This window comes from Centroberyx affinis, unplaced genomic scaffold (genome assembly GCF_046629955.1).
Source record: "Centroberyx affinis isolate AG114_WGS23_722 - 3 ecotype Tasmania unplaced genomic scaffold, CSIRO-AGI_Caff_v1 ptg005564l_1, whole genome shotgun sequence".
Classification (NCBI taxonomy): Eukaryota; Metazoa; Chordata; class Actinopteri; order Beryciformes; family Berycidae; genus Centroberyx; species Centroberyx affinis.
The window spans coordinates 6,355-23,333 of NW_027282798.1; the positions used below are offsets into that span (position 1 = coordinate 6,355).

At 39.5% G+C, this 16,979-nt stretch overlaps 1 protein-coding gene across 1 annotated transcript in view; it reads right to left on the bottom strand.

The window, feature by feature from the left end:
- Positions 1–6,516: 6,516 nt before the first annotated feature.
- LOC139667494 (calcium-dependent secretion activator 1-like) overlaps positions 6,517–16,979 on the bottom strand; it is a gene marked incomplete at its 3' end in the record, with an annotated part of 45,805 nt that continues 35,342 nt past the window's right edge. The window contains exons 13-19 of the mRNA XM_071546968.1: positions 16,364–16,519; positions 15,169–15,316; positions 14,010–14,024; positions 10,934–11,008; positions 10,636–10,719; positions 8,472–8,504; positions 6,517–6,624 (exon numbers count right to left, since the gene is read on the bottom strand). Of these exons, the coding sequence (XP_071403069.1) occupies positions 6,517–6,624; positions 8,472–8,504; positions 10,636–10,719; positions 10,934–11,008; positions 14,010–14,024; positions 15,169–15,316; positions 16,364–16,519 (619 nt within the window). The remainder of the gene's footprint in view (positions 6,625–8,471; positions 8,505–10,635; positions 10,720–10,933; positions 11,009–14,009; positions 14,025–15,168; positions 15,317–16,363; positions 16,520–16,979) is intronic.

The following is a 16,979-nucleotide window of genomic DNA, read 5'->3' on the forward strand; positions in this document are numbered from 1 at the left end:
GAGAACGGCCCTGATAGGAGATGCACACAGCAAGATTATTTGATACAAAGCCAGCGAACGTGCTAAAACAAACTCCACATGTGAGATAAGTTCACTTTGGAAACTGACAGAATGGCTGTGCAGAAAAGATGAGGAAAGAAACCAGGAAAGCAAGCAATGGCAAACACTCAAGTGTAAAATAGTTGAAAAATGCTTACTAAATCACTGGTCCCCAACCAGGTGCCACGTGCTGGGATCAATCCAAGTATTTTTTGTGAATTATGATGTATCCAATTAGAAAAGATGAATAGCAAAATTCGATAAAATTTCACCACTGTGGTTGTATGACCATTAGTTGGTACATTAAAATGTCATACCTGTTGTTTCTAACATGTATAAGTCTCCATCATGGCTGTACAACCATTAGTTAGTAGATTAGAATATCATACATGTTGTTCCTAACATGTATAAGACTCCATCATGGCTGTACAACCTTTAGAATATTAGTTAATTAGTACATTAGAATATCATACGTGTTGTTTCTAACATGTATACGACTCCATCATGGCTGTACAACCATTAGAATATTACAGTTAGTTAGTACATTAGAATATCATACGTGTTGTTTCTAACATGTATAAGACTCCATTGTGGTTGTATGACCGTTAGTTGGGACATTAGAATATCATCAAGTGCACTTCTTTGTTTTGGTCTTCAGAAAGCGTGACACATTAGCTGACACTAAAGAACAATAACAACCATGCTAATAAACTCTTACTGCATCTAATTCACATTTTATTCATTTTATTTTTGGCTGCCATTTCAAAAGTTTTCTGTAAAATTCACCGGACAGTTGCTTTAGAGCTGCAACGATTAATCGATTAATCGATTAGTTGTCAACTATTAAATTAATCGCCAACTATTTTGATAATCGATTACCGGTTTGAGTAATTTTTTAAGAAAAATAAGTCACAATTCTCTGATTCCAGCTTCTTAAATGTGAATATTTTCTGGTTTCTTTACTCCTCTATGACAGTAAACTGAATATCTTTGGGTTGTGGACAAAACAAGACATTTGAGGACGTCATCTTGGGCTTTGGGAAACACTGATCCACGTTTTTCACCATTTTCTGACATTTTATAGACCAAACAACTAATCCATTAATCGGGAAAATAATCGACCGATTAATCGACAATGAAAATAATCGTTAGTTGCAGCCCTACTGTGCTTTGCGCTTAGAGTCAACTACTAATCTTCCATCTCGGAGCCTTAGCCGGATAAAGAGACAACAAGAGAGAGAGAAAGAAAGAGAGAAAAAAGAGAGGGTGGTGGTGGGGGGGGGGGGGAGAGAGTGACAAGAAAAGCACAACAGAGCAGAGTTGCAGAGAGCAGACACCTTCGTCGGGGCCTCGGTGACGCCGCGGGGAGAACAGATAGGGAATGACAACGAGGAGAGAGAGAGAGAGAGAGAGAGAGAGAGAGAGAGAGACATGCTCTTCTGGATGGGCAGGAGAGGATACATGGCAAAGCGGCAAAGCGGGTCAAAGAAGCAGCGAGAAAACACCGAACCGATCCAGCGGTGGGCACTCCTCTGTCGGGACAGGAGACGGGGTCGCACCTCCGGGCTCCGGACAGAGGGGCTCGGTCGCAAAAAAGAAACACGCACGCATGATCAGAAAAGAAGACGGAGGAGAAGAGGTGACAGTCGGGTCCCTGGCTAGGCTTGTAAGTCAAGTGTTCTCTGCTCTCTGCCTCTCTCCAAGCCTCTCTATCCCTTCATTAAGCCTTCATTACAGTGATGGTCAGGTGAAAGGCCACTCCTGGTGTGGATCGGTATCGCCTTAAAGGAATAGTTCACCCAAAACTGAAAATTCTGTCATCATCTCCTCCCCCTCATGCCAGTTGAAACACAGGTGAAGTTTGTCCATATAACACACAGGGAGGCTGCAGCACAACTCCATAGCAGCCTTCTCCAAAACAACTGAAGTCAGTGGGGACCAGTTCTTCAGAGTTCCAAAAAGACCTACAGTATATTTACACTATAATTTAGTGCAAATCTTAACTACAGCTGATTGATTTGCAACAAATAATTGTGTATAGGTCTTTCTATTCACAGTGTGATTGTTTGGCTGTTTTTGTTTTGGAACTCTAAAGAACAGGTCCCCATTGACTTCAGTTGTTTTGGAGAAGGCTGCTACCAAGTTGTGCTGGCAACCTCCCTGTGTGTTATATGGACTAACAAATTTCACCTGTGTTTCATTTGGCATGAGGGTGAGAAGATGATGACAGAATTTTCATTTTTGGGTGAACTGTTCCTTTTTAATTAAGCCTTCATTACTATGATCGTCCGGTAAAAGGCCCTCCTGGTGTGGATCGGTATCTCCTTAAAGAAAGATTTACAAGAGCCAAGATGGTCAGATTGAAAGATACTGAAATTTGCGTATCAGCTATCAGCAGCTTCAACCAAAAAACTATGGGTATCGGCTAGGGATGGGACGATATATCAAAATTCAATATATCGCGACACAAATATGTGACAATACGTATCGTGGGGCAGAAAAATGAATCGCAATGTTAGCTACATTGGTGTCTGGCTTTCAACATGTTCTTACATGTGTATGATTTGGATGTTTCAAATTTCATTTTGACAAAGTCATATTTTTAGAGGTTTAACTTAACTTAGTAGCTTAATTAGTAGCTTAACTAACCACTTCAATGTGAAGTGGTTAGTCGTTTTCAGAGCCTGCCTCTTTTTAAGCTCAAAGGACGGGGGAACGGGGAAAAGAAACGACAATCATCTTTTCTCCAAGTTCATAACACTCCCCTCACAAACCCAACATAACAACCGGAACGACTCGGACACAAAATGCATAAATGATGAGAGCCGAATGATTAGACGATATTCCACCCCAGAAGGAAATCACATTGTCGTCAAATTGGCCTCAGCGATCTTTATAATACGCTGATCTTGCCATTTCACTGACCTCTGGGTAACCCGCAACTCTCTAACCTTTGGCCTCGGGAGTTTTAATACCCCTTTTAAAGTCAGTTCATGCGACACTCGTGCGTCCTGAAAACGAAAATCTGTACAGGCTACAGGGTGGGGGAGTCGGGGGTTGGGGGTCGGGGGGTTGTAAACGTGGTGCTAAGCCATCTTCACAAAGAGATCTTTTGTGCCCCCTTTTTCAACTGATTTAACTCTCGTTTTGCCGACTCCGAAAGAGAGAACGCCGCTCGCGATAATCCCTCTTCGCGATCGGCACGCATTTCCGAGCAAACATGACGAGACAAAAAAAAGACCGTAAGACACCGCAGGAAACAACGAGAGTCCGGCTTTTTTCCCGGCAGAGAAGAAGCAGAATATACCCGGCGTGAAGGGACGGACCCGCCGAAGACAGCCAAGGCAAGGAGAGGAGAAGCTCCAGAGAGAAGCTGAGAAAGATGCGACTTATCCCACTGCGGCGATTGTTTTATCACATTTTTTTTTTTTGGGGGGGGAGTGACCCCTCCCAAGGTTTTTGACTCAACAGGAGGCTCAGCAGCGGGGGCTTCGTGATTCGAGCGGTCGTTTCCCTTTTTAATCGTGGAAGCCGCTACTCTGACGAGGCGGTCTTGTGAGTTGATCACAGTTTGTCAGCGGTGGAGGAGAAGAGTGTTAGGCGTGTGGATGCAGTCATAGCTTCGTAAAATGCTATGCTTGTTTTGGTAATGTATTCAAAAAAAATTTAAAACAGGGTTCCTACACCATTTTCGATTAAAAAATCCCATGCTTTTTCCAGACCTTGATTTGTTTTGAAGATTTTGTCTGGTGTTCAATATGATTTAAACAGACAGACATCTTGCCCCTGCTAACTAGGTCATATCACTGTATAGATGAAGACTGTTCTTCACAGCGACAAATATCAGAATATGTGAGATGATTGGCAGGGTTCCTACACGGTTTCCATTTTAAAATTCCATATTTTTCCCAGAGCCTATGTTCTTGACCGGATTTGATTTTGGTGGGTATTTGATATAATGCATGCTGACAGCGGCTGGGTAATAAGAGCGTCCCTCTATCTGAACATTATTCTTCACATCAACAAAACCTGTGGACTCAAAGTGGCTCTACAGCAACATAAAAGCTAGAATTATGTGTGTATCGGACCTGAACCGCAACATTTTCCATACTTTTCCAGACATTTTTTTCAAATTCCCAAACTATTCAAGACCTGGAAATGGTCAAATTCATTTTTAATACTTTTCCAGACTTTCCAGACCTGGAATAACTGATAACTTGCTGTCTCCTACTTGCCACTAAATTTTATTTACAATAGTCTGTGACTTTAATGTGCCATCCTTGACAATCCTTTAGATGCACTAAACATTGGTGCTTTGCATTTGTATATTTTTCCAAACGAAATGAAAGGAAGTTGCAAGGTGCATTACGTAATCTGTCTCTTTTCGACCTCACAACTTACAGTCACATTGTCACAGTAGAGAGGAGTATAGCTAATTAGAGCAGAAATCCAACAGTGAGGAGGTAATATATCACAATGCTACCTGTCAGTACTGGAATGATAATACTGCTGTGTCATTTGCTTTTTTTGGCTTGAGAATGAAACGCCGTGTGATGCCGCTCCAAAACAGGAAGTGAGTTATGAAAGTGAGAAATCTCAGCACCTGACCAAGTAATGGCAATCAATCAGCAGCCCTACACTGGCCATGTGAGTTCATTCCAGATGATTTGATTTTGATTTCCTTGGTTTTATTATGTGTGTGATTGTTTACCCTACTGGTTTTTTTTATTTATTCTATGTATATTCCGTTACTATGTTTTACTCACGTTTTATTCTTGATATGTTCTCATTTTATATAGTCTACTGAGACAACTCTGTGACATTGTACTTTACATAAACTTGAACCTGAGCCCCTTGCAGATATATTATGGTCATTTTGTGTTATGAGGCGGTAAAATCGTATTTATTGCACCTTTAAAGAATGTTTTGTTCAAGGCATTCTTAAAGGAATAGTTCGCCCAAAAATGAAAATTGTGTCATCATCTACTCCCCCTCATGCCAGTTGAAACACAGGTGAAGTTTGTCCATATAACACACAGGGAGGCTGCCAGCACAACTCCATAGCAGCCTTCTCCAAAACAACTGAAGTCAGTGGGGACCAGTTCTTCAGAGTTCCAAAAAGACCTACAGTATATTTACACCATCATTTAGTGCAAATCTTAACTACAGCTGATTGATCTGCAACAAATAATGGTGTATAGGTCTTTCTATTCACAGTGTGATTGTTTGGCTGTTTTTGTTTTGGAACTCTAAAGAACAGGTCCCCATTGACTTCAGTTGTTTTGGAGAAGGCTGCTACCAAGTTGTGCTGGCAACCTCCCTGTGTGTTATATGGACTAACACATTTCACCTGTGTTTCATTTGGCATGAGGGTGAGTAGATGATGGCAGCATTTTCATTTTTGGGTGAACTATTCCTTTAATGTGGTGTTTGTAACTTTCATACACGAAGTACAGTGACTGGCTTGACGAGTGGTTGTATCAAAAAGGCAACACCGCCAATTGAAATGGTCGGGGGGGAAAGCAAAGCCACGTATCACACTGTGACCAACTCGCAAGATCATCTGGCTCACAAGCCTTGAAAGCAATTGGTTGTCTGAAAAGTAAAATCGTAGACTATCTTGCACTTCATTCAGATTAAAGCAAACAGATCAATTGAAGGAATTTCAGTCAGTTCTGAAATCTGGTCCACATACGGCAGTTTTGGCCAGAAACAGCTAAGAAAATGATATGAATGTAGTCGTTTGACTTTGGCTCACTGTACACCATATTGATAAGCTTAAAGCAATATTCCGCTTAGTTTTAACATGGGGGTTATTTGGCACTTGAGCACCATGAAAACCAGAATATAAACTACTCACCAAGATCAGATGCATCTGGACCAGTTTGTAGCGTTCAGATTTTTACTTCCCATTCATTTGAATGAGGCCTGAAAATAGCCTGAAAACTTAAATTTAACACATTGGTGAACAGATTCAATAACAAATCCCGCTGCTGTGATTTTCACTTGACTGTGGGTCCAACATTTGATGAGATTTTGTCTCTTCAACCCAAATCTGAGAATATTTTTATCATTAGATATGATTTTGTCCAGAATTCCATGACTATCTGTATTGTAGGTAGAGAGATAACAGTGAAACTATGACCAAAATAATCATTCTTCTACATTAGGTTGTCTACAGGTTGTCTTAAAAGCAGGATCTGTTGCTGAATCTGTTCACCAACGTGTTAAATGTCAGTTTTCAGACTATTTTCAGGCCTCATTCAAATGAATGGGAAGTTAAAATCTGAACGCTACAAACTCATCCAGCTGCATCTGATCTTGGTGAGTAGTTTATATTCTGGTTTTCATGGTGGTTAAGTATCAAATAACCCCCATGGTAAAACTAAGTGGAATATTGCTTTAACTTGGACTATAATTTTTTCCTCATCGCTGAGCCTCCCTTTCATGGAGGAGGAGGCGCCATGGCTTACTTACATCAAATAATCTCTCTATGTACACCTCCTCATTGACCTTCTCCCTCAGCATGTCCTGGGAGTGGCGAACAAACGTCACGTAACCGTCAGCCACGTCCATCCCAGGCTTCTGCAAGACACAGGAGAGAGAGAAGTGAGGAACAAAAGAGAGAGAGAAGAGTTAGTTCAAGGAACAGGAAAACTATTTCCCTTTCATCCTATCAGAATGAAGCTTTACATGTTGAATATGGACATAAATACAAACACTTAACACTCTTTGTACTATGACTTTTATTATTTTCCATTAACATATGCACTAAAGCTCTTTTTTTTTTTTTTTTTTTTAAGTGCACATTTACATATCATTTATAACACTTTTTTCATAGTGGATGAGGCTATTTTTGCATTTTATTCTGATTAATAACTAAATTGCTGGGAATTTGTAAAAAAGGGATTTGTAAAATAATGTTTTTTTGCTTAATTATTTAAAAAAAATACTACAGTGCGTATATGGGAAGCATGTCTGATTTTTTGCCATTTTTTTACCCCATACCAGACATTAAAATAGCCTCTGTAAATTACCAGCCATTTTTGTTAAGAAGCAGTATGTCAAATTTTGACGCATTTTAACGTATTTTTAGCAAATTTTATGCTTGGTGTACTTGGTATAAAACATGTAAACTATTTATTTATAGCTGTTTTTGATGACTGATTTGTAACTACAGTAGTTAAAAAAATTGACCAATCCAGCCAAAATCACCATTTTCACCTGTGGTTAGAGATACATTAGGTCAGTAAGAGACTGTAGCCACTGACAGGAATTTAATTCAGTGTACTCATCTACAAGGCTTTGCAACACAAGCCGTCCTTCATAACAAAGGTATTTTACACTTCCGTGCAAGTCAGTTACATGAACATTCAAAAACAAGATGCGTTTCCAAATTGTCAGTTATATCATTTGCAGAAAAGAGACGTTTGCGGTCCCCCGTCTCCCAAGAGGTGTTTCATTTGCGAGGGTATGCAGACTCGAGGCTATGGGGCAATCGTTTTCAGTCGTCTTTCTGTCGGGAGAGATTTACGCTTGGCCGGGAACCAAGCCTCACAGTCTGGGCATGTGCAAAGTGAACAGGGGTGTTGGAGCCACGCGCTCGGTTTTGGGGGGGGAGAGCAGATTGTTAGGAGGCCTGCCATTTTGACATGTAAAATATTCATTGAGGACAATACATTTGCAAATAACACCTTATTTCTCTCTCTTGCCCTCCTTACATCACATGCCATCTTCATGATAAACTACCTCGCTCTTTGAACCTTTTGGTCCACTCTTGACTCTCCATCTCTGCCTGTCTCCTGACTTGTATTTTTCATTTCTGGTTTCCCTACAGTAGCCTGGAGACAGGGTCAGACAAAGCCCTCGTCGCTACTAACCGAACTTAGTTAACACATCTGCTGTGACGCTCCCAATGTGCAAATGAGTGTTTTTTTTCCCAATGAAACTCCAATTTTTGTACATTAAGGACACAATTAACGTCCTGGGCTAGAGACTGTGACCCCCTGCCAACATACGCAGTGCCTTGTCAGATTCACTGACAAGGCATTAATTTGAAAAGTGGCATGTTGGTAGGGCCGAAGTGTTGGCAGCGAAGTAGTCTAATGCAGATCCGAGGTGCTGTTTGAGGCAATGTTTAACCCCCCCACCCCCACCCACCCCCACCCACCCCGACGGCAGAGTGGGCTTGTGTCGTACAACACGGACTCACAATGTATACTGTGTGGAGAGCTAGGCATGGCATGGCTGGCTGGCAGTATCTGGCCACATGCATATGAATGGACATTTGGGGTAGAAAATGAAAATGAATACCATCTGGATAATGATTCAACTGACGAAAGCGTGGTCAAATATTTGTGCGCTCACAAAACACACACACACACACACCACACACACATAGGGCCACAGCGTAATAAGTAACTCTCACTTACAGGTACGTCCACGTACTTTGAGGCAGCTTTCACCTTGAGATAAAGGAGAGATTGGGTGAAAAAACAAAAAAAAGTAAGACTTAGGGCTCCAGCTGCGGCTCCGCTTTCCGGAACAAAAGCTGTATAGAGAGACTGTAGTGTAGCCGGAAGTTTATCGCCTGCTGACCTGGCAACAGTGACTCATGCGGCGCTCTAAAACTGTAAAAGTGCACTCACAAATTCAATAAGCTCTCTTTTGTTACGCAGCGGAAACCGAGTGAGGTGTTAAGCTATTTGGTGCTGAGGAAGACTTCAAAAAAAGAAGGTCAAATCATCTGAAAACTAACGTGAAAAAACGGTCTGAAATTAATTTAAATTAAAAGGGAGAATGGATATGAATTTGCAATACGGCGTGGCTGAGCCGTCATTAAAATAAAACCGTGAAATCTTGATGTTACAATGAGGATTATAACTTGTCGAATAGCAGTATCTTTATTTCTGCAGTGCAGTTGCTGAGAAACATCTAGCAAGAACATGGCTAGCATCTCTAGCTAATGTAAACAATGCTGCTACAACCATAGACATATATACTCTCAGAAGACTCATGGATGTATAAAGAGAGCGTAATTATGGAGAGCGTAATTACAGCCGAGTAATAGTTATAATAGTTAGAACATATAGTTTAGGAGTTAGCATGGTTTCCTACCAAAACAAATAAAAAACAAGGCTACGTAGCATGTAGCATGGGTGTCTGCATTTGTTAGCACATAGGCCTAGCAGTCTTTGAGATATAGGCATATAAAATTTGTTTAAAGTTGGAAGCTAATATACATATATATCTTTGCATATTTAAGATTTGTAATAGTTTGCAAATCACTCTAATGAAATATCACTAATATTCATACAGCGATTTAACTGTGTCCGAGCTAGGCTATTCCTCGTACTTTATGGTATTTTTTAATCTCCTATGGTAGCCTATCACACAATATTCCTATATGAACTTATCGTGTGTCTATGTTATTCAATAACCTTATAGTGACCATATCATACTTTTTCATTTCATATGGGACCACTCTAATATTCCTATAAGATATTATAAATAGTTTTGTCTGTGTGCGTAATGTGTGTGTTCCTTACTGTCATTTTTCTTTTATATAGTAAAAAATTCAAAAATGTACACCCATATGCTCATTGTTATGTCGTTTAATACTGTTTTCAATAAAAATATTTTGAAAAAAAAAAAAATGTTTGTCTTGCTTTGATATTTGTAGCCTATAATATCCAAATTAGCTTTACAACTCACCGGCTGTCAGGGAGCTAATTTGTAGCAAGCTGGTAGCACTCACGGTGGTTACGCTGTGCAGGAAATTAACATTAACTCAAACGCCCCCACTATTACTGTTACTATTACTATTACTGTTCTCACTATTTGATTTGTATTTGCCGATTTTGTTCCATTTTTCTCAATGATGGCCAATTATTAGTACTTAAAAATGGACTATTTAGATTTTTTTTTCCAGTATTTCAAAGTGAATGAGCATATATGATCATAAACCCTTGAATATAAAAACGACTCATTGAAATCGGTTGAGAAATGTACACGTTATAGTGCTTTTTATCCAGAAAAAACGCAGCTCCCCCGTTTACTTGTATTTGTTTACAGGCCAGTCTTGCCCGGTCCAATATGGCGGCAACATCTACGTATGTCTATGGCTACAACACTGCTAGCTAGCTAGTGTTGTAATTAACTTTTTTGGTGCACCCACTTTCCTTCAACCTGCCTCATCTACTTCTGCTGCAGTTAGTGATTAGTGGCCAAGGCTATTGGGCTATTGGCTGTGCAAAATGGCGGCTCTAGAGAGAAGCTCTTGCTCTTTTAGCGTCATAGTCCCTCAGAAGAAACATTTTCTGCTAGCAAACTCCATTGTAGCTGCTGGAAATATCTCTATGCGACGTCACATTGTCTACGTTTGGCCAGTTATCCACTGGAATAAGGAAAATAAACCACCAAACAACAGAATGCAAGGAACATTGCCAATACCCGTTTTTTTTAACAATTAGTTAAAGTGTTTCAGGGTGGATTTTTCCTTTAACTATGAGGAAATCCAACATTCATATGTAGATAGAGCAGCTGGAAGATTATTTGTTGGAAGTTGGCTGATGTATGTGTTGGTGCGTTACTTACTGTGAAAGATAGGAAGGATGAGAAGAGCGTGCCCTCGTCGTATCTGGAGAGCTTGGCTAGGACGCTCTCTAGAATGACCACAAACTGAGGAGAGATGGGAAGGAAGAGAGAAAGTAAAAGTGTACAATCAGCAAGATCAGTCACTTCCATCCAATGTAAGAGTGCATCTGTTGATCACCAGGTTCAGTTTTGCTACCAAATTGAACTTACTAAAGATAGCACAGTGCTTGAAGTCAATCACTAAATGTCACTTCTAATCAATTTAAATATACTGTATGTATGCTGTGTAATTTTCTACCTTTGCTACCAGCAGGGTGATCATCTCCTTCACTGTCTCCTCGATGAGATTGTCAATTTGGGAGTGGTATTGTCTCTGGAAAGAAAATTTAAAAAAAAACATTTGTTACACTCATTTCACACCTAGCAACTCCACATTAAAGGGGAACATTGGGCATTTTTTTTTACTTATTTCATTTTTCAATACATTATTATTTTGCCATAGAACTGTGTCAAAATAAGTGAGTAATTTGAGCTGTAATTTGCACAATTAAGCTGATCTGAACCATTTCCGCAGAAAATTACCTGGAAAACCTACATAGTGGCTTCTCTCATTTCTTGGCACTACAGCCGCTCAGTTCCCTGATTGTAATAATATGAATATTCCCTTAATAATATGTTCAAGGAAGCTGTTAAGGTTCTCACTATGGAAGTGAGTTGCTTACGTGTTGAATATGCACACGTACTGTATGGCTGCACTGAACTACAGGCGTTCAAATAACATGAGAAGAGTTGAAAATGCCCTATGTTCCCCTTAAGGTGTTAGGGGGTTAAGGGTTTTGAAGTTAGAAGGGTTAATTTATTTGAAATTCCCAAGATTGCTTGGTATTTGCACCAGTGGCTATCATAGCATCAGTCTGGTAAAAGGGTTAAAGGTTAAAGGTGCTACATGTAGAATGTTAACATCAATAAATCATGACCACCTTCATTTTCAGACATTTGTATAATTACAGTAAACAGACAAGGCCACTGCTGAGAAGACTGGCAGCCTCTACACTGTTTTTTACATTGTGTGCCACCGGGTCGGATTTGGAGGGAAATCTGCTGGATTGCTTTACAGCACAAAACAGGTGAAATCCCTTCCAACGTGTTTATCCTCTTCAGTCAAGCACAGGGAAAACAAACGCACCCAGAGCCACAAGTAGCAACATTCTGTTTTGCAAGGGGAAACAACAGGGTTTATGGGAAATGTGGTCTTAATTTTGAGATATACAAGCACTAACAAAACCACTGACATGAGATAAAGATTAACAATTGTCACTACCATGGCCTCACAGTCATTATACCAAGGTACTGCAATTCATTTGACAATGACATGCTGATGATTAAAAACTCTACACATAGTACCTTTAAGTAGGGTTTGACCGATATGGGTTGCCAATACTGAAATACTGAACTCTGAAATACTGAACTTTTAGATTGAAATATTCATGCATACTTGTGTGGAATCTGAGTGGAAAATGTCACATTAGAATCAGTTGAGGTTAAGGGCTTTCCATAGACAACCAGTGCATCAACACTGACTGGACCATATCCCACTTTTTAAGAAAAGGCCATTATTGGCCCCATATATCGGTCTAACCCTAGTACTAAATATGTAAGGATTTCAGTAATATAAGTATCTAAGGATTTGAGAGTTAGGAAAAAAGAGGTTAGGGTGTAAACAGGCAAACACATGGATGTTAGAACAACACATTACTCATCATCATTATTATTATTATTATTGTTGTTGTTGTTATTATTATTATTATAACGCATTAGTTCACTTTCCCTCACATGACTGGATGCTTCCATACAATCTAGGGCTGCAACTAACGATTATTTTCATTGTCGATTAATCTGTCGATTATTTTCTCGATTAATCGATTAGTTGTTTGGTCTATAAAATGTCAGAAAATGGTGAAAATGTGGATCAGTGTTTCCCAAAGCCCAAGATGACGTCCTCAAATGTCTTGTTTTGTCCACAACCCAAAGATATTCAGTTTACTGTCATAGAGGAGGAAAGAAACCAGAAAATATTCACATTTAAGGAGCTGGAATCAGAAAATTTTGACTTAAAAAACTGTTAAAAAATTACTCAAACCGATTAATCAATTATCAAAATAGTTGGCGACAACTAATCGATTAATCGATTAATCGTTGCAGCTCTAATACAATCTACCACAAAAAAATGGTACAAGCGTAGTAAGATCTATGGATAGATGTCCCAGATATTGCGTGTCAATATTGCCAAAACATTCTGTTTGTGCTTTTTTTTTTGTTTTTGCACACTGAGAGCCACACACTCTTGCTTCAATGCATCGTCTTTATAGTCTTTCCCATCTGAAATAATAATGTATACGTATGTTACATGTATTTTTGCATTTATTTCCATGCAAAAGAATAATTCCAATATCTTCACGATAATCTGTCTGTTATTTCAATTATGTCTGTATTGTTCCACTGTTAATTATCCTTTGTACTTGTATTTGCCACTATATTGTTTGCTCCTTGTATAGTGTTGTCTTCATGCTAATTATTACCTGTGTCTTTTGAAATGTGTTCTATAATTTGCGCAAACAGGGAAGCGTTAATTACTACCAAGTGTGTTTGAAAGAATAACTTCACGCGCAGATATTTACTGAGCTTGATAATGAAAGATGATGCATTGGAGCAAGAGTGTGCGGCTTTCATCTCTTTTATTCTCATTACATCTTTAAAACCTTTACTGTGAATATGCCACACAGCTATAAAGACACTATGAACCGGACTGCTGCATCACTTTGACTTTAGCTCAGCGAGAGAGAGAGAGAGAGACTCTTGGGACTCTTGCCTCTTTTGGATTTCGTTGTTTTTTAATCAGTGTGAGTTCTTGCTGCTTTCTGTTTTTCATATTATTTTTGAACCCACACGCCTGAGTCAAATTCTAGGAGTCGTCCTTACAGCGCAGACATCTCTCACTTGCTCTTCTCTAAATACATGTTGTTATTATCTAATGGGTAAAGTAGAGAACAGTAAAGGCCTTGCGTGATTCATTCTGTCTGGGGCATCTGAGTCAGTATTACTGCATTGAATCCTTTTGTTCAGGCTTGCAGCGCCAACAGAACAGTGAAGGATCTGGCGGTAATTAATTCAACTTCAGTAATTGGTATCAGTCTCGGGATTCCGCGAATATGAGATCTCTCACTTCTGCCCCATGTATATTCAATACTATCTACACATATGCTAATGAAATCCAAACAATTCAAGTGCAGGGAGACAGAGAGGGAAAACTGACAACTAATTATACATTTGGGAGCCGGGGGTGAGATTTCAATTGAATTTTTAGCCACACTTACCCAGTCTCTAACAAACTTTCACGAGAGAGAGAGAGAGAGAGAGAGAGAAAGCAAAGGAAAAAAGGGAAAGATAGAGGAGACACGGTAATGATAAAATGATGTGAATGCTACACAAGTGAGAGAAAGAAAGAAAGAAAGAAAGAAGGAAAGCTATATTCAAGTAGAAGCAAATAATCAAAATGTGAGACTGGCACCATCATCTGTGTTGATGTTCACAAAATGAATCATCAAAATACAGTATAATAACTTATAAAATATAAAAACAGAAAACAGTTAGCACCAATGACCTTGGTGATCTAATAATTTATCACATTGACCATATAATAATATCTTGGCAGTCCCTATGTCTATTCATTTATCACATTGACCAAATATTAAAATATTCTGATATGTCATGATACTTCAAGCCCACTTCTTTGTAGTTTTTTGCATTGAGCAATTTTTATGTACACCTCACGGTCAACACTTCAGATTTTCTGCTTTCTAGAAAGTAAAAGGAATAAGATTTTAATATAAAAATACAAGAACATAATTGTATTGTCATTTTTTGGCATAAATTATCAAATAGGAGTATGGTATGTAGTTTGAATGAGCAAAAAAAAAAGGCTAATTTTTCATTGCAGTGCATCTTTAACATTTTCGACCATTGCACTCAGTGTCTGAAATTAAGTTTTTGGTTCACTAAAAAAATTACCTGCCAAGAATAATATATAGTGATCAAAATAATACATATACATTTTTCATAGGAATATGTCACCCTATCGATTTTCAATGCTATTTCATGTGTAGAATTAGGTACTGTGTGAAACCTCCTTCCTGCAAATTCAATAAAGGGATAAGAGGTTTATCTAGAGCAGTGTAACAGGCAGCCAATCAGGAGCCTGTTTAATACAGACCCATTGCTTTGCTTTGATTTGATTGGCTCACAGTTAGAGAGAGTGTACGGTGGCCAGCAGGGACAAAGTTTGAGAACAGGCAAACATCAAAAACTGTGTTCAAAATTTATTGTCTCAAAAAGTTCCCGGCCAACGTCAAAAGACAACAAAAATTCTACCGGCATTTGGTACTTGGCGGGTGTTAACTTCGGACCCTGGTTGCACTTACTGTTGCAGTCAACTGAGCACTTTTATTGTAATGTTAAGGGAAAGACATGTCCTACCTCCTGACCCAGCTCCATGGCACACAGCTTGGCTGACTGGGCCTTGGCGTCCACCATTACATTGAACATGGTGCAGATAGACTGCGGCACGCGGAAGTCGGTGGCCCGGCTGCTCTTCTGAAGCTTGGCCTCGAAAGCTGCCCGCGTCCTTTAGAGAAGGACATGACAAGACAGGAGAGGAACATAGGTCTGGTAAAGTCTAAAGTAAAGTGTTTCTGTTGGGTCAGTTGCTGGATATGTCCATACCACAGAACTCGAATGGATAGAAAATGTATTCCTCTGTTTGCCTTGGTCATTTGGCTAGTACAGCGTAAAATGGCGATTATGAGATTTTACGGGTTAGTTGGTATCGCGACAATGCATGTCTGGGCATTAAAGGAATAGTTCATCCAAAAATGAAAATTCTGTCGTCATCTACTCACCCTCATGCCAAATGAAACACGGGTGAAATTAGTTAGTTAGTCCATATAACACACAGGGAGGTTGCCAGCACAACTTGGTAGCAGCCTTCTCCAAAACAACTGAAGTCAATGGGGACTTGTTCTTTATTCATTCAGCAAGGAGATGGAGAAGCTCCTTTGTTCTTGAATGGGAATGACCGTTTTATCTACTGTGTTCTGTTTGCCATGCTGTTGGTTTCTGATGAATGCGCATGTAAGTATACCAATAGTGTTGGGTATTTATACTTGTTACTTCCTTGGAACAGTAATTCATTACACCACTTGTTGCATTACATTTCCGTGACACCACCAAAATTGGTGACTGCATCCTGTCTTCCCTTCCTTTCTAAATATCAGGATGAGTCAGTTTCCTCTCTTGTGAATGTGTGAAACCAAACAGTGTTGACGTTCAATGGTCTCATCGTCCTTTTACTGAATAAAGTCAGAGTCGTGGGAATACCCTCCACCCAGAGAGAGTCAACTTCTCTTATATGTCCTCATCTAAGCAGCTCCGTGTGAGAGGACGATGCGTAATTATGAAGAAAATGAATCAGGGGATGGTGGTTGGGTATAGTTTTTGGATAATTCAACTTCAATCAGATATTTAGAAAGGGTGACAAGTAGTAGCAACTTTTTGATGGGTAACTGATATAGTAAGTTGTAGTCATTTGTTACACTACTTATCACTGAGAAAAGTAATACCATTGGCTAGCAATCCAAAACCTCTATATTATATATTATCTATAGTATCTTACCGTTTTACACAGGATTCAATCATGTCACTGGACATCAGCTTGAGTCGGCTCTCCAGGTGTTTGCCAAACTCCTCCTCTGGCCAGTGGAGATCTCTGATGAAGGTCTGCAGAGCGTCCAACTTCCAGAAGAGATCTTCTGACGTCCCTGAGCCATTACTGGAGGGGCCAAAGGTTATAGGTCAGAGTTCAGCATTCAAAGACAAGAGCTCGATAGGAAGACACTGGGGTTAGAAAGGCATACCAAGGAAAACAGGCTAAGAGGAAAGTCGAGGTCTCAGGATTGAATGTTATGGGGTTTACTGTCATTATCTTTCGTACCATTTTCATGAATGACCACGTAGTTTCTAACTGAGGTGCGCTTCACTAAATTTGAAATTTCATCCATTTTGGAATTTCATTGTAGACTTCGATGGTAATTTTGGGAGAGTGAGAGTTCATGCACATTCCAGGTTGATTGTTAAAGGAATGCACTTTTTCAGAGATTGTCCTGTTGATGAGAACATAATCACCAAAATGGCGGCTCTGGAGCTGTATGCTAACACTTTAGCATACACTACGTTGAGTTATGGTAGGCTCCTTAGCATACACTATGCATACACTATGTTGAGTAATGACT